The following is a 23,212-nucleotide window of genomic DNA, read 5'->3' on the forward strand; positions in this document are numbered from 1 at the left end:
TCTCACACACACACACACAGTCACACACACACACACACACACTCGCGCGCACATGCGTTTTTTTAATCGAAGGTTTTAGTTTTCTTCCAGAAATAACAGTAGGCTATCATGTACAGTCTGAGAAAAGCAGTTGCCTATCAAGATAAAATAAGATTAGATGAAAGTTGAATGATCCCCGTTGCAGCAGCAAATAGTAATAGGATACAGCAAAGAAAAATATGAATATAGCAAATGTGGGGTTTTTAGAAACATACGCAGCCGACAATTTCAACACTAGAAAATGTTAAGCAAAAATGAATGGAAAGTAGGTGGAAAGTGCTGTTTACAGCTTTATGTGGGTGTGCAAAACAGCAGCAGTAGAATCATCCATCACATCATATTATTTCGCTTTTCCCCAACGCAGCTTTGTCCCCAATGGTGATGCTGATGATGGTGAAGCGCAGGGCGGATCTGGAGCGGATACCGGGGGCCTAGGAATGCCATCCAGACGCTCTTGTTGAATGCGGATCGCGATGCCGAGGCGAAGGATGGGCCCTCTCTTTTCGGCCGCCTGCGTCGTCCTCCTGGCCCTGAACACCGTGTCCGCGGCCTCGGTCGGCAGCCCCGAGGATTACGCCGCGGACGAGGCGGAGCGGACCGCTGGGGACAATATCGTCTTCGATGACTACCGGGGGAAAGGCTGCGTGGACGACAGCGGCTTCGTCTACAAACTCGGGGAGCGCTTCTTCCCGGGACACTCGAACTGTCCGTGCGTGTGCACCGAGGACGGGCCCGTGTGCGACCAGCCCGAGTGCCCCAAGATCCACCCCAAGTGCACCAAGGTGGAGCACAATGGATGCTGCCCCGAGTGCAAGGAGGTTAAAAACTTTTGCGAGTACCGGGGGAAAACTTACAAAATCCTGGAGGAATTCAAGGTAAGAAGTCATGAATCTGACTTGCAGGATATGGCCCAACCTGGATCTAAATAGTATTATAATAGCTTATTTATCATTTGCGTTATTGATGCAGCTGGTCCAGGGGGGTCAGTTCACTAAATCACAAGCTATGGCAAACTTTGCCACCAAACCTTCCAGCCTTCCAATATCTAGTAATCTTTAGGATCAAGTGGAGCAATGACTGACATTATTTGGTCAATATAACAAATGATTAGATGGAGAACACCAAACTATCGGCCTAGAGGGAACATTTGTCCTGAATGCTTCCCTGCTTATGTTAAATTATGGCCTTCAATGACATTTCTGGCACTTTCACTTGGCCTTTGCCCTCCACTATGATGATAACAAACAATAAGGTCAAAACATGTGGACTCACATATGGCAACTGGCCAACTGATGCCCATGAGCTGGTTCAATGTTGCAAGGTTGATTCAATCAGTCACTATCAATGAAAAGTGCTGTAAAAGCGTCAGCATCATTTTGCCAGTGAATCAACCATCTTACATCATGGCTGACCACCAGAGTGTTTGGGTTATTCAGCTGTTGTAAATATGAAGATAATCATATAAACATTTCTAACTAGGCTTGCATGTTCATGATATATGATATGAAAGGGACAGCGGCCAATGGCATTGCTTTTGGTCTTGCAGTTATGTTGACATCAATCATCTTGATGATATTGATATTGAAAAAAAAAACACACCAAATTTGCAAAATACAGTGTAAAAGAAGCATGGACTAAAGGCTTTGTGTTGGGGGTTAGTGTAACTATATCATTTCATGGCATACTGTACAAGTATCATGTGAACTTGTTTGTTTATGGACCAGGGGCATAAAGATGGCTCCTTCCTGGACTGATGTCATTCCCTCCTCCCTGCCCTGTTTATCTCACACTGCAACATGGCAAATGGCAAATGGTATGCTGGCAAATATGCTGCTATTTCAATGCTAGCTCTGTGGAATGATACTAACATTACACCAGAAGGCTGCCATCGTTCTGCTCCAGGACCATTGTTCCAATACAAGTGATTTCAAAGCATGTATCTGTAAACACTGAGCCTTTGCTGGCAGAACTCTATTTCCATTGTGTCTTGTGGAAAGGGAGGACTGTGTCTATCCATTAGACCGGTGTCTTGACAGTCGTTATAGAGAATGACAGTATTGCCTGATTAGAAATGACACTGTGAGCATGACAACTACAGGCTGTGTTTTAAACTGTCGCTGCCCATGAGGAAACCTCTTCTATCAAATTCATCACAAGTGGATTGGGGCTGTGGATGATTGAAATATGGTCTGACATAATCTGGCCCAAACCGAGACGATGTAGCTCTGTGGTTAATCATGGCATTTGTTCATGTTTGCGAAAATACATAGGCTACCCGCTAGGAGTAATAACCCCATTATAATTGTGTGTCAGTCAAATGCTATAAGACTCCGACTGAAAAATCCATTACATCCGATTATTTTGGAGCTACTGATGTGAACATGAATTACGCTTATTCCTGGGCTAAAAGTGAAGTTGGACTATCTTGAATTGATTTTCCCAGCCGTATCTTAAATAGTTCTAGGTTTAGCCTGTTCTGGATTAAATAACCAGATTTTATGAAGGGAGGTTAGAGGTACTCTTGAACTAAATGAGGGCTTACATTAAGCTTTGAAAGGGCATCTTTAATTTAAGATTAATGTCAGTCAATGGCAGATTAGGAGAGTGTGCTGCGGCAGTGGGAACCACAGAGGTCAAGCAGTGGAAATCCACATTAGCCCAGAAATCGAATTAACCTGATGCATTTTTGATGCGCTGTTGAGTATTGCCTATGATTGATCAGTTTTATCTAATGATAGATCCATTCAAGAAGCGTAACATACATGTCCAAGCCCATTTCAGGGCTTTGAGGAAACTTTCCACACTTGTCTGATTGGTCTGATCAGACTTTAAAGGAATAGTTCACCCCAAAATGAAAATGATTAACTTCTCACTCCCATGTCAGTCAAAACTCCATTAAAGTTCATACGAAAACCAGAGAGCGAGTTTGCCCCCGTAGTTCCATCTCTGCCTTTTTCGCTCTGGCGGACGTCGCAAGACTGTGCCTGCTAATGTGCTACCAAGCCACGCCCCCAGAACGTCTAAAGGCCGGTGAGTCGTAAACAGTCTTCTGACACAACTAGGTGCACAACTGTTGGCACGTTCTAAAACAAAGCAATGACATTGAGGAGAATATAAGAGATAATGAAGTAAATATTGGACTTTTTGGACCTTCAGTGCAATCGTTTGGCTACAAAACACTTGGATTATGCTGCACAAGCTGTTTTGGAGCAATTTGAGGGAAGCTATGAAAAGACGGCTCCATTAACTTATAGTTTGTAAGAAGGCTGAGATGGAACTGTGGTTCTCATACCAACTTCAGTGGACCTTCGACTGATATGGGGGTGAGTAGTTAATGACTGGAATTTCATTTGAAGTATTCTTTTAACTGTGCGCAAGGGATAATTACATCAGGTCCACAGTATTGCTGCATGTCTTGGACTCTGTAGTCCAGAAATAATAAGCAACATGATCAACAAGTCACCAGAAGTTCATGCATTTCCTATAGAACTGAGAGACCAGGGAAACTCGGCCGACGTGTGGATGGTCAACAAGGTGTCGGCTAAGAAAAGTTGTCCATGGTTGAACTTTTCATGGTCATTGGCCGTCAACAGATTTCTGCGCCTCCTTGTTTGGCAAAATGGATGAAAAGTTGATTACAACCATTCAAAACGTCCTAGTTCTCTAACTTTTATTTGAAAGACTACAGGAATAAACATCACTAAACGATGCTCGGAGAATGGTTGGGTTAGGGATGGTGTTTTTTTAGTTTATTTTCAATGAATGCTACGTTTTTAGTGCTTTCTAGCTTTGTTAACACATCAAAACGATATCATGTTATAACAGGCAATACCAAAGCAGCAAAAACACATGATTTTTCTGTTCAAAACTTGGTAGCTGAAGACCATTACATAGATGCAATCAAAGCCTCTCGCACCGTGCCAGTAAGTCAGAATAGAGCAACCCATCGACCAGGTTGCTCACAGCGTGAATGTGAGGCTATTGAGTCCTACGAGCTTTAGGTCGAAAACCACTTTGGATTGTACAAAATTCATAAAATGATGACGTTTTTTGACTATGTTAGTCATCAGCATGGGAAAAATATCAAGTTGTGTTTTTAAAGGCTGCAGCATTCTCATAAACCCATCTGACAAAGCTACTCATCTACCTCAGTAAGTTTGCTTTAGTTTGGATTCATGTATGTCATCATAACTTCAAGGCAAAACAATGAAATCTCATAAGGAAGATGTTGCACCTGTGACTATTAGCATATCACTGAGAAATTCAGGCAGAGAGTTACGCAGTGAATTAAACCAAATAAGAAGCATCGTTATGAACTATTCTTGTTTATCTGTGGCTGAGCTTTGATCCACTATCAAGTAAAAGAGACAAAAAAAAAAAGTGGTTGGGAGTCATTATTCATCAGTTGTCAGTGTGTGGGCTTTTTTTGTTGTTCATGTTCACTGGCATGCATCTGCCTCCGCATCCTCCGTACGTTCAGCTGGATAAGCGGATGGTCGCAGCATTCCTCTTTGTCACACACCTGTATGTAATTGTGGATTGCTATTGTTTACAAGGCTTTTTAGATCTCCAGTGGAGGCCTAGACATTACGCATTAGCGCAGGCTTTAAAGTGAAGCGGTGCCATTGTTAATAAGGGGGGTGTGAAATCAGCCCTTTTGGAACCCATGTAGTTAATCTGTTGTGATCGGTGTGTTTGCGTGTCAGATGGCATCAAGCTCAGCCCCACATTGAGATGCGAGCCCACGCTTTCCCTGCGAGGGCGCCTGTGAGTGCGTAAGCCTCACGGTTTGATGTGAGATCAAGTCCATCAATAGTGCATCTCACCCTCATAGCCATGCTAACCTTGACTGGAGGACCCAGAGAGGACATTTCATCGGTACTTGGGGGGGGAGAAAAAAAACATTCATTTGTTCTCATTGATTTTCCCAGCGAAAATTACATGACAGAAATAAGGAGGGAGGAAATCGTGGCTAAGGATGGCCGTCCGCCATTAGTCATCTAAATAATTGGTAGGGGCATGAGACGAGTGGTGCGAGGCCATGCGGGTTACTTAGACCACAGGTTGTCTTAGTCCGCGTCCTGCGTGAGGCTGGATCTCTCCAGTCAGGAAATGAAAGCCTCGGAACCCTGTAGTGTTCAAGGAAATCAAAGGCTGCCAGTATCTGGGATGCGGACCCCAATTAAGAGATGCCGACAGGTTAACCTTTGGTGTGGGCCTCATTGGCATTTCCTTGGCTGTGATCCTGGCGCATTGTGCAGAGGTCTGCATTTACATTCAGCAGCAGGTGAGGGAGGAGACATGCAGAGATACAGCTTCCCAGAAAGCCAACAAGAAAGGATGTGGTGTCTTTAGAGCTTCTGGAACACTCTGATGTCTGTTTTTGAAAGGAGAGGGTTCTTTTTTAGATGCATAGTCTAGCATCACCCAACACCTTTTTCAATATTCAGTGCCATCATACAGTAAATCCTACCAGTCATTAAGTGCCACTTAAGTAATGTGTGCAGTCATTGTCATGCTAGTGGTAATGGCCATTCACTCCACACAGCTGCTGGCTGTAGTGCAATGTCAGCCTCTCATTTGTTGAATCTAATCCTTATAAAACTCATGCTTCAGCAATCTAAGAATCTACTTTAAGGTGCATTACCCAGTGCGAGCCAGCCCACTTCAGAAATGATATTGTTCTTTAGAGATTAAAGTATTATTTTCTAATAGTGACATGGATGTTGCAGGACTAGTGTGACTACCAAGTGGGTGTGTTTGCTGCTCTGTTGTTTTGCTGCCCTGTGAGAGTTGTGCCACTCACCCTCGGTAGGTGTTTCACCTACAGGGTTCCCCATCAGCTGAGGAAGAGACCAGTCTGCCCAGCATCACTGCCGGCGCGCCTCTGGCCTCAGCGCAGCTCCAATCAAGAACCAGGAGATATAGGGTGAGTTCAGATCCCAGGTCGGACAGGCTAGGGCTGGGATGTGAACTCAAATGTGAACAATCCCGTCCGTGCTTCCTGCGATCCCCCGGGTGGAAGGGATGCAGAGTTGGAGAGGGGGGTGGGGGGGGCTGCTTTGGATTTAGGAGACAGGAGAGATGAGGTGGACCTTGCTTCGGGGGTCTCACATTGTGACCTTAGATTTCGACCATCAGGCTATCTTGAATCATGTCTCATTTCAAAGCAAACAGTGTTAACCGATTCGACAAAGAATACACCAAAATCTACAATCGTAATACTTTATTTCTACTCATCTTTCCTTTAATCTCCATGGGACAGATACTAATCTATTCAGTGCAACCACTGAGTAGGTCTTAAATGTGGAGGCGCTCTCATTTCCAAAGAAAACCATATTACTTCTTACCACCCTGAGCCTATATTTAGTTGTAGATGATAGGAAAATTCTGCAATTTCAGAAAGTAACTTATATTTGCGCACTCAATAAACCAAACCCCCTTTGCACAATTTAATATAATTATAGAAAAGCAGAGATTAAGCGAAAGAATGCATGCACGCACGGATACACACACACAACCACACGTGCGAATGCATGCACACACATACACACACACACAGAGCTGCCTACATATCACACACTGCAGTAATTAGTGACTCTGCTTTTCCACACTGACACCTATGAGACGCAACAGCCATAAAAAGCAGCAGAAATGATTGCTCAAATTGATTTTCCTATCCAATCTGCCAGCGGCAAAAATGGTTCTAATTTGAAGAAATGATTAAGTGCAAACAATTAGGCCGGAAAGAACTTTCGAGCTGTTTTTTCCTCACAGCCAAGTTGCATTTAAAGGGAAGGGAAGGACCCCCTTTCCCAAATATCAAGAGCCTGCGGAATGTTTTTTAGCATCCAGCTCCCCTCATCCCCATGTCTTGCCTCCTCTCTCTCTCTCTGTATTCCCTGACCGCCGGTAAGATGTGGATTTGACGTGGGCGACACCGGCATGCAGTTTGACTGTCAACCCCATTCCCCCCCATCACTCCTGTTAATCGCATGCATGAGTTCCCTGTGACCCTGTTGTCTGTCCCTCCCCCTGAAGGTCATTTGACTATTCAGCGCGTCTCTGTCCGTCTCCGAGCGAAACCGGAAGGCATGACAGCCGCATCGCTCTCATACCCAGCCGGCGAGATGGGGGACGACGAGACACTTTGCCTTACCAAAACATCTGGCAGCACTTCTAAATTCGGTGCCCGGTGCTCCGTTTTCCTTTTGTGAGTCCGGGGCTGAGTCCATGACTGATCCTCTTCACGGTAGACCGCGCACAAAAGGATGCACTGAAAGCACCGGCGCTGCTGAATACATTGAAGGGATCGCCTGCAATGTATCGTATAGGTGCATGGTGTACTTTTTTCTTTTTTTGAAATACACCATGATTAGGGATGAACTTAAACCTCTGCACTGTATGTGGCACTGCTTTTCAGGTCGATCCAGTGGATTAACTTAAAGAGGAATACCATGGTTCCTCAGCTATGAAATGCTTTATTTTGAAAGTAGTAGTGAACACACACACACACTACTGTCTCTCAAAGGCAGAAACAAGAGAGAAAGGCTGATCCGGCGCTCTAATTTGAAGTGTAATGTAAAGTATCCATGGCAAACTTCTGGGGATCAAGGTACATTTTTAGTTTGTAAATGAAAATTAAATGAAAACTACCATGACATGAAGATTGGATGAAAAAAGTCAGATAAACATTACATATAGTAAGTCTAGAAGCCAGTCACCCATCCCTTGTACATCGGTATATTACAAATAAGTCCTAGTTTTCTTGTTTCTGTTTTTTGGAGAAAACTGTTTATTTTCACAGATATTGATTGCACTGCCCTAAACCAAATGCATAATGTATGTTAATTGTTATATTGAGTGGTATTCCAATTTATTCTCGCAATTTACTAGGAGCTACTATTTGACAGAATCCACTCACTAAGGAAAACAAATGATAGGTTTAGCAGATTTAGTCATGCATCACTAATGTGTCCTTCAAGGACTACTGTACGATATCTCATGTCTCCATTTTTTCCCTCTAAAGATAGTAATGTGCCTCATGGGGGAAAGCAGCTGTGTTTGCCAAATATAGATTTCAGTGAAAGCTTGTTTCAGTGTTTTCAGTTTTTTTTGTATGTTTTATAGTCTTTCACTGTGCCATAGCTTTGGCAGCTGGTCAAATATGAATCAAAATCGGTGTTAGCTGGACTCATACCATCCATTTAACTAATTGCACCGCCCTGGTCTCCTGCAGTCAGGACATGTTTGTGCTGTGCTTTCGCCCATAATTAGCTACTTCAAATTGGCTTGTAATCAACCATCTACTTATTGCTATGTAAAGGCATTGTAATGGGGAGGAATGTTAGCCTGTTGCTTTGATCATTCTTTCCAGTGTCTGTTCAAACTAAGTATAACTTTATCAAATGCACAACAATAACTAATGAATACATATATATATGGGTTTTTTTTTTACCAAACATAGGATTGACATTAACAGAATATTGAATGCATAGCAATCATTCCTAGAATTCTGGTTTGATAATAACAGCTACATTACCTAAGCATGAGTAAGTCATTATGTAAAGTGTGGCCATACAAAAAAGAATATTAAAATAGTTTTGGCGCCAGTCCTGTTCTTGGCTGGTTTTGGACTTTTTGTTTGGAAGGTCAACTGTTGACTGGAACTGTGTGAAGAGATCAGACTAGTGACACTTGTATGAAACATTATCTGTGAGCTTGGACCTTCATTTGAAATAACATAGGCCTACATATAGCTCATTGTTGTGAAAAGGTGATTGTTGTTATAATTCCCTGACTAGACATATTGGTAACACTTGACGAATACATGAAGGCCATGTCTATAATGCACTATAAGCATGTTGTAATGCATTTATAACACACTAGACCTTGTCATGAATATGTATAAATATGCATGACATCTTATAACAAGGTTTACATAATGTATGTATAATGTATGTAAGTTCAGGATTCATAATGCTTTATAACACTAATGTCAAATTGACTACAGTGTATGAAAGAAGAAACTGAGTCTTGGGTTGCATAGCGCATTACAGCTGGGAGAACTGCTCTGATATATCATAACAGATGATGAATTATAATTATCACAAGTGGAATAATGTCTTATAATATTATGAAAAAGTGTACGTAAAGATGATTTTGCACAAAATTTTGTGAGAGCCATGTCAAGTGTAATAATATTATTATAATATTGGTAATAGTGTTAAAACATGTGGTGTTATAAATCGTTATGAACCTTGAACTTATAATACATTATGTCAACAACTTATAATACATAATAAACCCTGTTATAAGGTGTATAAACATTCATATGAGGTCTATAATGCCTTATAAATAGCATAGAATGAATGTGCTTATAGTGCATTAAAGACATGGCCTCCATAGAAAGCCTTACTGACATATTTATTATTACCAGACATTATCTTGATTGGTTTTTGGCTGCTGGCTGTGTCAATATAAAACAAGCTGGAATTATTCTTATGGTCAGAGTATCTCATTTTCGCTAAACCCGGATAGCTCACATTCAGTAAGCCTTGCATACTGTAATTACCCACTGTTCTTTTTTATGGGGTATGTTCCCAAACCTTGCCTCAGAGGGCAGACGTTCTTACTGGAGGAGATTGAAATAATCCCAAAATGCAGCAATTACATCGTTACACAGTCTAAACGCCTCAGACATAGCGAGGTCTTACGTCTCAGCCCCCGGTGCTCCCGTCTATTGACCCCGGCTCCCAGCTCCGCGGCCCCCGCAGCCTGGTCCCGCCGAGCTGACAAATCGTAGACCGCCTTCCATATGCATGAGTCAACATCTCGCTGTTTAATTGGCACGCTATTGTACGGGCGCCCGGGCCGACGGAGGGCCAGGCGACTGTGGGGATGTTTAACTCAGCGAAATGGGAGGCCTTTTGTAGCAGTTTGCAGATGTAAGAGGATTGTGGTGTTTTGCTCTCTCAGGAGGCTGACTTATCTCACCTTCACGGTCTACGGCTCCATTGTGTGTGCAGGTATGTGTGTGCGTGTGTGAGGAATTTCTGACGAGTCTGCGGCCTTTTCATTGCAGACTGAAGCCTTGACATATGGTACAGAGCAGCAAGGAGCGAGTCATTTTTTATATTGATCAAATAGTGTCTACCCGTAATTGCTTTAACTCACCTAAAAATAAGGGAAAGGTCATGATTTAAGGTTGATTGGAGAACTTGAAGAATTTTGAGACTCACAGCTCTAACAAGTTCCACTGACACAATGAGCAAAATGCATTGCTTGAACTGGAGGAAAAGTGGAATAATGGGAGGTAACTGTATGAAACCGGCTCATATTAATTTCTGATTTTCCTGGTCTGCTGCAGTCACCTTGACTGCAGTTGCAGTTGTCATTGCAACGCGATCTCATCCTAGAGATCAACTTTTAGAACATCACATCGCTGCATCTCCACAGTTGGCCCGAAAACGGCTGCTGTGCGTTTCCTCTACCTGTATTTATTTAAACTCCTGCTCTCCCTCTCCATCTCATTACATTGCTTGTATTCACATTGAGGCTGCATTGCATCCATTCTACCAAGAATCCCAATCACAATGCAAGCCTGACCATGGCCATATCTGGTTTTAAAGACATATAGCAATGTGAGCAAAATCCGATGTTTGTGCATTCAGAACTGCCACTTAATGTATCCTGGTGTGATCAGCTGATGTAAGTCACAGTGAAGCCACATAGTTCTTGTCACTCATCCTACATCCAATTGGATTTTGAACAGAAGATGTGGAAGTAAGAAGAAAGGTAGATGGGATGGTAGGGAACCAATGCAGTTGGAATTGTTGATTCATTCCACATTATATTCACCATTTAAAAAAAAAAATGGACACGTGTTGTTACAAAATCAGTGCTGGCATTAAAGTAAAACATTGGTCACCATAATTAATTAAGTCATTTTAAGACCTTTGCTTACAAAATAGTTGTTTTTGAGTATAAATGAACAGCAATTTGAATTATTCACTGATAAACCTTCGGGACGAACAACATTCCAAGATTCAAACCCTTCACATTCATAACTCGGTTTAATTATTTATTGATTATGATTCATCAGAACCATTTTGTTGGTTGCAGACATTCAGTTTCTTCTTGCCACTGATGTTGAACTTTTGAACTAGAGCCACTATATTTTTTTCAAAAGGGTTTTTAATTTGGAACCAAAAGAAAACAATATTTGTGTCTTTTATAAAATATAAAAGTACAGACGTTGATAGAGCAGGCCCTGTGTCGATTATCTGTCTAAAGAGTACTTGCTGATGATGAGCTGAAAGAAAATCCAGTGTGATGAACAGCTGACCTTTCGTGCTTTCTAAACAGTTTGTATTTTTCCACTCCATGTAATTGCATTACAGTTCATTTTCCGGTCAACAGACTTTGTACAGATAGAGCCAAATAAGATGCACCAGCACAGTGGGCTGGATGCCGCTGATTAGCATGTTGCAAAGGTGGTAAGATAAAGTCTCAGAGCTGTTTCTCCAGGCGGGCCACAGCGGTATGCAGCAAAATGCTAAATATCACGAAAGCATCTGTAGAGACTATAATTATTACAGTTTATGTCTAATGGGTGAACTCCATGTGCGCAGATGCCAGTAGATTTTGCAAGCCTGATAAAAATGTCTATGAATGAGTTAGGCACTTATTTCTCATTTTATCATAAGAATAGTGGCATATAATAGGAGCATTTTTAGTAAAAAGGCATACAGGAGCAAACCCAGCAGACAGAAGAACAGTTTGCTCAACTATGACCAGCATATGCACTCACTACACTCACAGAGGTGAAACACGCTGAGTCATTTAACCTCTAATCTCTGTGTCTCTCCCTCTGCCCATATAGCCGTCGCCTTGTGAATGGTGCCGCTGCGAACCAAATAACGAGGTGCACTGCGTGGTGTCCGACTGCGCCGTCCCGGAGTGCGTCAACCCCGTGTACGAGCCGGAGCAGTGCTGTCCCATCTGTAAAAACGGTAAGCGCTTGCCCTCCTCCGGAATTCGCCGCACACTCCTCAGAAGTCATTAAAATTTCATTAAACCGACGGCGGAAAGTTTATCTGCGGCGCGGCCATTTGATGACCGCGCCTTCGGAGGATGAGGATGTAATTGATGTTTTATGAATTAAAATCATTACCTCGGGCCTGTTGGCCACTAATGAGCGGTACTAGCTTTAATTATAAATGACACACTAAGCAGAGTAAACATTAGCCCATTGATTAAGGCCATGGTGGGAGGGACTAATGGGCCCCCGGAGAGCCCTTTATCTCCCAATGCCCTGACGCCCTTGTCACACACAGCCAATCCCTAAATTAGAATTAAAGGATTCCGATGGTTCATTGGCTATTTACAAGGGGAGGTGGGAGATTTCCCCGTGCCAGCCCCGATCCTGAGGGACAGATGGGGCTTTATGACTGAAGTACAGTAACTGCTCCTCCAGAACATAATCGCCCTGGGTGGATGGCTGGAATGATCAACGGCAGAGAGTGCTTATGGGTAATATTAAGTGCAGGGTCAACTAGAATGCTGCTCTGCATAATCAGAGATCTTCAAACTGAACTCAAGTGAGACTATAAACAATAAGAATGCAGTCTTAAGTTTTGCATTCAGCCTTCTCATTATGTGCATTGGAGAAATATCTTTTGATTATTGCTTTTGAACACAGGTAATAGCAAAGAATGGGCAAAACTAATATCCTGAAAGATTTTGTTTTGCCTCATAGCACTGGCTGACCTACATTCTCCAACTTGTAGAGAGGTATTTAGTTTGAGGAAGATGCTAAATGTCCGTATCACCAGAGCTACCCACACTTTCTTTCACACTTTTCCTCATCTTGTTTAAACCCCTCGCTTCCTTTCTTTCTTTCATTTAAACACGCATAGGCACGTGCACACACACACACACACACACACACACACACATACGCGCATGCCAGCTAGCCCACAGCAGCTGGAAGAAGAGAGCTAATCCAGGCCGACAGGATACGGTGACACCCATGGCATTTCAGGGGAGGCCTGCCGTCTCCAGGCCCCCCAAGGGCGCCTGGTCCGGCTCTGGCAGCCAGATGAATCTGTGTGGTGGGTGGATGGCTGAGGGGTGGAGGGGGGGGGGGGGGGGACAGTGGAGGAACACTGTTTAGCTCTCATTTTTGGCCGAGGGACAGTCGACCGTGGGAGGAAGCCATCCACTCATGTACTCCAGTTGGACGTGCGGTCTTCAGGAGACAGTCGCGCCTTTTTTCCTCTCTTTCACTTCACCTGCTCCGAGGAGCCCGGTCTCAAGACATTTTGTGAAATGAGCACGATGTCTGAAAATGCAAATATGGGCCCCGTGCAGGAAAAGTGGGAGAAGTACGTTTTCCCACCGTGAAAGGATTAGGAGAAGCAGACGCGACTAGAAACAGGCAGGAGTTCCACATAGAAAAAAGGTGGAAAGTTAAGGGTGTGGAGATCAGGATGGGCAGATACACTTTCCCTCAGCTCCTGATTACCTGGGTTCCATTTTCAGATGTTTTCTACTGTGAGCGAAGTTTTCATATTTAGCGACGTTTTTTTCTTATTTAACTAAGACCAAAACCTTACCCTACCCTTCATGGCCGTTTCTTGCTATATGCATACTATGCGGCTGGGTCCAAGATCTGCTTTTCTTTAGCCATTATTATTAAGATTGCACTGGATAGGGAAGTAGAAAGCACTTGTTTGCCTTTCAAGCAAACACATTCATCATCAGATTCTAACGCACTGACGTTGTTAATCGCTGAATTTAACAAAAGTTACAATATGATTGCACAGTCTGTTTTAGTAGGTTAAACCTAACCCTAATCTCAATCTAAGTTATTTTACTTGCCTAAACTTAACCATTGGCTAAACTTGTGGTGAAAAGGTGAAAATGGCGTGTACAATTTGTGCTATTGTCACGTAATCAATTTGTGGTGGAATCTACACGTAATTTGTGTCCACAACACAAAATCAGTAGCCTGGTTCCAAACTCAGAGAGTCTGGTGTTGCTCAAGTCAATGGCTTGTTCTACCTCAGAGAAACAATTGAGCCAATCAGCGCCTATGTGGGTGGGACTAAAGTTTGAACCGTTCATGCAATGGTCTTTCATTGGCGTTTCGGCAGAATTATATTTGTTGAAATCACCCCTTAACCAACATATTGTCTTTGCAGAGATTATATTTTTGTCAAAAATTACCGACATTTTTGGTAAAGATAGTAAATACGCCCAGCAGCAGTGTAACTGAAGCGGCCGGAAACGTCAGTCACTAGTGATTGGTTCGGGGAAAATCAACACCCCACCACACAGAAAACAGCTAACATGGAAGCAACATCAGACTATAATAATGGATTGGGAACAAAATGGCAATTCAGTCTGAATATCAGGCTACAAAATCAGCATTTCAGAGTTCGTGCTCATTTCACAAAGGTTTCCGGGACTGTGTGTCGTCTCCAGAGAGGCCCGCTGGGTTCTCACATTGGACGCAGTGCCACAGGAGAAGGAGTTCTTAATACACGCATCAGCAGACAAACTCTAACGAAGCATCATGATGCAAAGACAGAGACAGTTTGACCCGGGGCCTAGCTGCGTTCACTCACGGAAGTTCGGCTGTTATCTGTATCATGAATTATATAAACTCATCAGGGGCGACGCTTACAATTATATAATTCTCATGAGGCATACTTTATGATAATGAGCGGTAGTCTAAAAATGTGAACCATAAGGCTGAATCATTTATGGACCTGTCAGCTCTTATCTGCCTGAAGACTGTCATGGTGATTTCAGCTAAAACCAGGTGACTTATTCAGGTTGACACTTTGACGACATTTTATGGACAAGCAGCGGCGATTCCTGGATTTGAGGAATGGCAGGTAAATCTGAATGGATGCATTCCTTACCTCAAGGAAAGAAGCCTATCGTTTTTGACTAATTTGAGAATATGCACTCACTCTTTAATCTGTATGCAGGGGAAAAGATGATGTCATGTGGCGGTAATGACACGGGACAAACCTGCTCCGACTCGCCTACATGTCACTGGCCGTGAATTGATCGCAGGCTCGGACGGGCGCCAGCCACGTCCTTTAAGCGGTGACAGGTAGCGGAAACTGTGTCCTTGCGGCTCCAGTCTATCTGGCTATAAACAATCGCGCTTGGCAGCCACGCCAGTCATCCTCTTCCCTCATCAACCTCTTCTGGGTTCGTCCTGTAACCTGTGCCAGCTGTCCAGCGGCAGATCAATGAGAGTTAAGACTTGGCAAGCGCTCTCAATGTCTCCTCTAACCTCAGATCGAAGGGCTTTTATCATGTCCGAATAGACCGCGGGACTCATCTTGTGCCGAGGCGAGGGAATAGGGGACAGGAGGGTGGCCGAAGGTTCCCTTTATGGGTATAACATATATATTTAGTACCCGCTGCACCCCATTTCTACTCATAAACAGTGCGTATTCATGGGAACTTGAACCAAAGGCAAGTCTCGCTCTCTTTTCCTTACCGGGGTGAAAGCGAGAGCTAGTGAGACCTTCAGAGTTCTCGTTAATGATGGCCCTCTGGGGCCGTGGAGATTGTGGCTGAGTGGTGTTTTCGAATGCCCTGCTCTTCATGTAAATCTCCAACTTGAGTCAACATCCCAGAGGAAGAGGAATGAAAGGCTGAGCTGCCGATAATTAAGGAATGCATAAGCCTCCAGACAGGTCATCTTAATGCTAGGACTATCAGACGCTCAAATACTGGGCTCCGAGATGAGTCATTTTTGCAGATGTGTGTTCTACTGTGCCCGGGTCCCCGAATGTATCCAGTGGGCTTTTCAAGTCGCATAAATGTATTGTTTTGTATGGAAGCATATTGTATTCTTCTTGGCCAAAAAATACATAAATAATTCACCACGTTTTTTTCATAACGACAAGATCTTTTCTTATTGTACTGATTTCTTTCTCCTGTTCTTATATATTTTCTCGACATCTTTACTTGTAATTATATCTTTTCTTGCTATAACAAGATCTTTTCTCATTATCATGACCAATAGGATCTCATAATATCAAGAAAGTATTTCAGAATAATGAGAAAAAGGGCAGACGACTCGTCACATGGAGAGCTAAGACCACAATGGCGCAGATACTTCATTTAATCCGCTTTTATTTTCTTCTTGGCTTCTTAGATCAGGCAGTATCTCTGAACCAGGCTCTGTGACTGGCAGTGCTCCACAGAGCCATACAGCATTATTATCTCCACATTCAGAGATTCTTTTCTCATTCTAACAAGGAAAGATTACATAATAACGAGAAAAGATCTCGTAATAATGAGATCTTTATCACATAATGAGAAAAGTTCTTGATATAACGAGAAAAGACCTCATAATAACGAGAAAAGATCTCATTATTACGAGAAAACCTGGTGAATTATTTTATTTTATTTTTTTGGTCAAGATCAATCAATACGCTTCCGTAGTTTCACATTTACAGAGCTAGCATTAAGTTGGCCTGGATTTTTTTTTTTTTTTTTATCAAAGTCACGAATATAATATGAATATTAACCAATAAAGCTACTGTCTCTTAAAGAGTTATGAGACGAATGAGTTTTTCATTACTCACGGAGGAGCCTTGACTCTGGCAGGTTTTACAGAGCTGAACTCTGAGAGCAATCCAAAGTCACCGTCACACCAATTGAGCGGCTGATTGCTTCGTTTAAATGATTAAAACTGGGGCAAATTCTTGGCACCTACTTGCTCTCCTGTCTCAAGAGGTAGAAAAAGAAAATGCGCCGCCTCAAATCACCCTGAGGCAGTGGAGGGAAAAAAAATCAGACGAATTCTAATCTCGCGCGGTGTTTACCATCAAAGTGTTCATGCATTTTAGCGAATGTAACAGCAATTCGGCTTCCTCGAGTACAGATGTACCCGAGGTAATCTCTCTTTCTATCTGTTGTGATTATCAATCGTGCGATCGGTGTTCCAAAGGTGCACAATCAAACAAATCAGAGAATTAAAGGGGCCGAAATCTTATCAACAGAAGAAAAAAAAAATGGGACCCACAGAAGCAAATCGAACAGTTTTTCAAGGATAAATCCGAGTTAATAATTTATCAGAGTTCTTTATTGTTTTGGAAGACAGTGTAGAGTGTGTGTGTGCAGAGGAACAGTGCAAGCGAGAATTTCTAAGGAGTCTGTGGCCTTTTCATACAGACTGAAGTGATTAACACCATCCTCCCTACTGCCTCTCAAAGCAGCTTTCTCTCCCTCTCTCTGTACTCCAACCTCTCTGTACTCCAAAGCCAGCGCCTGGCAGCCTCCTCTGCTCGCGGCGCATTAGGATGCAAAGCGCTCCATGTCGAGGGAGAAGGGGAGGCTAACAAAAGCGCTTTAGTGTTGCAAAAACAAGCCCATCGGTGCATGCCCGTGAAAAGATCTGTACGTCTGCTCTGACTCGCCCAACTCCCCGCGGCTCGCCGCATCACTCCGCCGCCCCTCCAAAAAGGAGAGGCTCCCGGGAGAGCAGCATTCATTTCTTCTCTTCCCTTCTTTTTTCTCTCTCTACCTCCATCCCTCCTTCCCCTCTCTTCCCATGCGGCAGGTCCAAATTGCTTTGCCGGAACGACGATCATCCCAGCCGGAATTGAAGTGAAGGTGGACGACTGCACCATCTGCCGCTGCCACAACGGGGACTGGTGGAAACCGGCGCAGTGCTTGCGGCGGGAGTGCCTCAACGGCCAGTCGTTGTCATAGAGACCCCCGTCCGGGGACGGCGGCTAAGCTCAGGCGAGGCCCTGCCTACTGCGCCATTTTGTATGATTGACAGGACAGGAGCACAATTCCTAGGCAACCTGAGACAGCATAGTAGCCCGAAAGATGCTTTCGCAAGCTTCACACAAACACAAACCTAGCCGCTGAGAAGACGCCGGAACTTGTCTCGAGACTCTTTCCACTTTCCAGTTTTAACCGTTCTATATATTTTCGATGATTGAACTTGCTTGACTTGCTGCTCTCACACACGAAAAAAAAAAAAAAAAGTTTATATATTTCATGAACTCTTTCCTAACCATTGATTTCTGTATGTATGTATGTATGTATGTCATCGGCTTGTTGTTCTCGTCTGCCACGATCACGCAGGTGTTGTAAAAATTCCAACAGCAGGAAAACAAACAGTAAGCACACAAACTTATGGCGCTTTTTCTTTTCTCGTGAGGGTCGACACTGATGAGAGCACCGCGACGCTGTGCTTGTGTTTCACAGCTTCACTCTAAGAGCTTGTTTACAAGATGCACATCACACATAAATGTTTGTCCTGCCGTGACTTTTTTTTTCTTCGCTACGGCAGGAACTCACCCCTAACACTTAGATGATGCCACTGTCGATTTTCTAAAATGCTATGAAAACCTAAAATCCTGACTTTATCAATCATCATACCATTGTTTTAATCCATGTCACTGTTTATGAACACGGACAGGGTAAGTTGGTGGAATTAGCTGAACTGCAAGAAAAGAGGTAGCCAGCAACTATCACAAGTAGTTTTTGTAAGTAGTAATGCAACCCTTAAAATATTGCTATACTGTGTCAACACATCGACTTTGGGCAATCCCTTTTGGCTTAATTGCCCTTATTGTTATTCCCCAGCGGTCCATATCCACCAAAATATTCCTACCAACTAACAGCTTGAACTTGTTATCAAAGCAATTAGCAAGCGAAAAGCAGCCTGCTTTAATTTCCCTTAATCAAGGAGTATTCTGTGATAAATCACCCAGCTGGGTGCTTGGCGCCGGGGCGAATCCGACGAGAACCGGCAGACAAAAGGGGGAAATCTGCATATGTCTAAGTGCTTCAAAGCGCCATTCACATACATACATGTGCACACACACAAACACAAACACACCCTTTCATCCGCAAACACATGTACACAACTTGCGTCGAATCATTTTTATCTTAAAAGTGTTGATCCACGCTGCACCCTGTGAAGCACTTAAGCCGATAAGGCTTGTTAAGACACAAAGCTGCTATCCTCCCCTTCTGCTATAGATTGTGTAATTGATTTTGTGTTTTGCCCCCTCCCCAATATGTTCGAACAGCTCATCCACTGTAGTGTGTGGTTATTGCCAGGGCTGTAACTTTGGGACAAGCTAATGCCATTACCTTGATATATTCCAAAACCTGGTTGCTCTTCAATTGTTAAGGCAAGAGACTTAAAGAAACCCCACCCAACTTGGGCCCAAAACACCACCGCGTTTAGAGATGATAAATACAAGTCATTAATTCAAAGGTGAATTCCAGTAAAGCTCATGCCATTCATCACTGGTATTTTTTTCCATTTCCAGAAAATCCGTTCCCGTTAACCTTTTAGACCCTATTTCTGGGCTGTGATGGATGGGCTACTTAATAGCGGCTCCCAGCACTCTGTAATGAGACAGAAATGAACATTGGATGAAGACCCCGGACTAAAGAGGTGGCGGAAGAATATATTACCTTAAAAGCCACTAAAAGTCATTTTTGAGAGAATCTCATCGTCGGCGAAGCCGCGGCGGTAACGGTCGATGGAGAAATCACAAGATCGAAAGAATGTGGGCGGAGTTCAATCCCGGGCACAACGTTGTAGCTCGGGTCATTTCCATCATTAAGCTACAATGATTTAGTGTCTTTCAACGTGGAAAGACAGACCTCATCTATCTGGCTTGAGACACGTTAGTCTGCAGACTCATAAAACAAAACTGACATCTCTGTTTTATCAATCACAGCCTCGGCACTCCAAACCTTTTATGATTAATGGAGCTGCTTCATTCATCTTAATTATTTTAAATGTCAAATAATTGTTGAGCCTGTAGGTGTATCTAAATATGTTGGAGTGACATTGGTGGGTAGCGGCAGAGAAAGACTTAAGAGGAGTGTGCCAGTTGACAGGACTCAAAGGCATTGCTGCCACCAATGATGCCTTATTGCTACTGTTCCAGATGAGATCTTTCACACAAACAGCTCGGACCTCTCCAAGTGCTATTTTTCTTTGCGCTCCTCTGTGTACTGTACTGCTCTACCACAATGCATTAGCCAAAGCTAGTTATGCCTCAACCCTGCAACTGTTAAAGTCCGGCAGCAGCCATCAGAGTGAATCAGCAGGATGACGAGGAAAATCGAATGAAACCGAATTCACACACAGCTTTTGAAAAAAAAAAAAAAAATCAGGTTCTTTCAACGGACGCGAACAAAAATGGAAGATAGGATGTTCTAGTTGAAGAGTTGCATTGCTAACCCTAACTTCCACGCTTAAAAGGGTAGTTCACCCAAAAATGTAAATATCTTCATTATCTACTCATCCTCATGCCGGTATCGGATGAGGAGTTCCAGGAGTTTCTTGCTTTCTTTCAGACAATTGCAGTAAATAAAAAAAAAAGGGCAAAAAATGATAAATGTTCTCCATACAGCTTGTGCAGCATAGTCCAAGTCTTCTGATGCCATGATTGCTCTGTTAGTGGAAAAAATGAAATTTTATCAATCATTTAGCTGAAGCGGAATACAATGGAGGAAGACTCGATTTGCATTAAATAATTGATAAAGATTTTTCTTTTTTTTGAAGCCTAAAGGACTGAACTCCATTTGCCACAGTTGTTTGGAAGAAAGCTACTCCGGCAGCGAGCCTGGAGAACAGCTGTATGAAGACAAAAAACTCATCCGATTTTGTACCGGCATGAGGATGGGTAGATAATGACGGAAATTAAATTTTCGGGTGAACTATCCCTTTAACCTTCTGAAATGGTTCCCTCCTCTTATGTCTGAGCCACACACACCGACTTTGTCAAACTAAACCGGAGGCGCCACACTCACAGCGGCTAATCTCCATGATCATTCGACCAATCTGCCGTCCACTCATGCGAGCTGCGTTCTCATCAACCGACTGTGAAGGTGAGAGTGGAGAAGGTGAATCGTCAACAGGCGGCGAAAAACATCCGCAGACCCAAGATCGTGCTTAACCGTCCCTCCGCACAGTAGAGCTATGGGTGGAGGTCAGGGTGCAGGAGGGAAGCACATATAATGAACACAGGTAATACGGTTAGATTTGGGTTTGTTTTCTCCAGCCTGCGGGCGACGAGTCGTGGGACAGGACATGTACCGGTGCACGAGTCGCTCTGCATTATAAGTAGGTCAGTTCATGAAACACTTGTCACGGAAATAAGTTTTATAACTCTGATTAGGAAGGAGAAAGGGAGGCAGAAAAGGTACAGTGTTATGGATACTGATTGATCTTTCAGAGAGGGATATGAATAACCCCAAAAATTCCCCCAAGAATTATATTTCCCACAAGGATGAACATGTATATCTGCATTTAAACAGATACAAAAGGTCTGATCTTTTCTTGATTGTCTTAACATGAAGAAACCGTGGAAAAAATCAGATTTTTCCCCATAGTAAGAAAGTCATGAGAAGATCAGATTTTGTGGTGTAAAGTGTTACAAATCTGTTTTTCAGTTCCTGTGCAAACGCAGCCAACAAAGAGCCTCCAGCTAGGTGATAGTGGCTGGGCAAACCTGGGGAAAACGACCTTTCTCAATGTGAAGCAACAGAGTTTCAAGGATAGGTCAGCGCAGTCCGTCTTTGTTCATTTTCCGCCGAGAAATTGAGTCTTTTCTGTGTCTGTCCCCCGAATGTCTGTGCAAATTACCCCATCCGTCCTCCCACCCATTCAACCACACAGGCTTGTACATGGGCATTTTGTAAAAGGTGTACCATTTGCTCTTTCCACGAGACACCGACTTACTGTAGCTGGAAGCTATGAAAGATTGTTCTTTTTTTAAAATAACAAAACTGTTACATAAAGTGTGCCTGAAAACCAACAGAGAGTACTATCTGGAATAAGGAGAGAGAAACACTGTTATTATACAATCAATTGTATTACTTTTTGGGGGCACCAAGGGTCTGTTCTGCAGGAAAATGTGGGATAGTATTATTTCTATGTCTAGTCCAATTTGAATCTATATTTAAAATTAATTGAGGGTTTCTTTCATAGTATGAGGATACATGCCCACAGAGGCTCACAATACACTATTTGAGAAACCAAGGGTACGCCAGGCCAAACATGGGGTTTCAATTCCAATTTTGAAAAGTCAAACAGCCCTTGGTGCTCCTTATGTTGTTCATATGTAAATATCTTCCAACGTATAATGTGTATTCTGAAATCTGAGGTGGAGGAGGAAAAAATAACATGAGAAAATGTGTATTATTTATGGAGACAAAAACTATTTTGTTAAATAGACTTAAAAAGAAGTGTTATTCAGCAAAAGTGAGTGTGGATTTCTTTCTTTTATGCTAATCTTTTTATTCACGCAGGAGTGCTTTGACGTCTCCTGCCCTCCAGGTCACTTAAGACTCTGCATGAAAACACACCGATAACAAATACTGCACACATGTGCAATTCCTTACTGCTGACAAGCGCAGCACTTCCCAGCATCTAAATGTGCGGCCAGACAGCGCGTTAGCTGAAATTCCACCGTAGCTCAGAGGATGCTGCCAAACAAATCTCCCTGAATCCAGTCCCGCTCCCTACGTCACACAAACCATACAAGCAAAAAACAAACAACTCACACTCTGAGACATTGAAGCGGACCCTGTCAAATTCCCATGTAAGCTTCCAACAAGCAGAGCTCACCAAATAAGATAAAACTATTTTGTCTGGCTTACTGCTGCGTAAGGGAAAGTGAGATAGTGAGAGAATACTAGTGCCTAAGGGTTTTGTACTGCTCAGTGAGTTAAAGGGCATTATTCACAGGTCCATTCCTCCATTCCATTTCATTTCATTACCAGTCAGTCTGGGCTTCTATCCTGTCCGCACTACTAATTGCCTTCTCCCACCTCCCCCCATGGACGGGAAGGGGGAAGCAATTTTATGCGGGATGCAGCAATCAATAGCAATTAGGCGCATCCCTGACTAATCCCATTGAAAATGGCATCTTGGGAGATGGCCAGTGTAGAAGACCTCTTGAGGCACAGGGCCAGAAACCTGCAGCCTAACGCTGGTGCTAGTGAACAAACACAGACACACACACGTACACACGCACCTTGTGGAGACAAAAGGGGAAAATAAAGTTTTGTTTCTTCTTCAGAGCAAGTGCCAATGCAGTGACGGAACGATTAATTGCTTTGCTTTTCCTATTCTGCACTTCATGTTGAA

The 23,212-nt window shown here is 43.1% G+C and overlaps 1 protein-coding gene across 1 annotated transcript; it reads left to right on the top strand.

Moving 5' to 3' along the window:
- Window positions 1–500: 500 nt before the first annotated feature.
- Window positions 501–17,790, top strand: vwc2l (von Willebrand factor C domain containing 2 like). The gene is made up of 3 exons (XM_071524912.1): window positions 501–914; window positions 11,924–12,053; window positions 17,639–17,790. Exons 1-3 carry the CDS (start codon window positions 501–503, stop codon window positions 17,788–17,790), a joined length of 696 nt encoding a protein of 231 aa, XP_071381013.1.
- The last annotated feature ends 5,422 nt before the right edge of the window (window positions 17,791–23,212 follow it).

Source organism: Centroberyx affinis, unplaced genomic scaffold, assembly GCF_046629955.1.
Source record: "Centroberyx affinis isolate AG114_WGS23_722 - 3 ecotype Tasmania unplaced genomic scaffold, CSIRO-AGI_Caff_v1 ptg001246l_1, whole genome shotgun sequence".
In the NCBI taxonomy this organism is placed as follows: Eukaryota; Metazoa; Chordata; class Actinopteri; order Beryciformes; family Berycidae; genus Centroberyx; species Centroberyx affinis.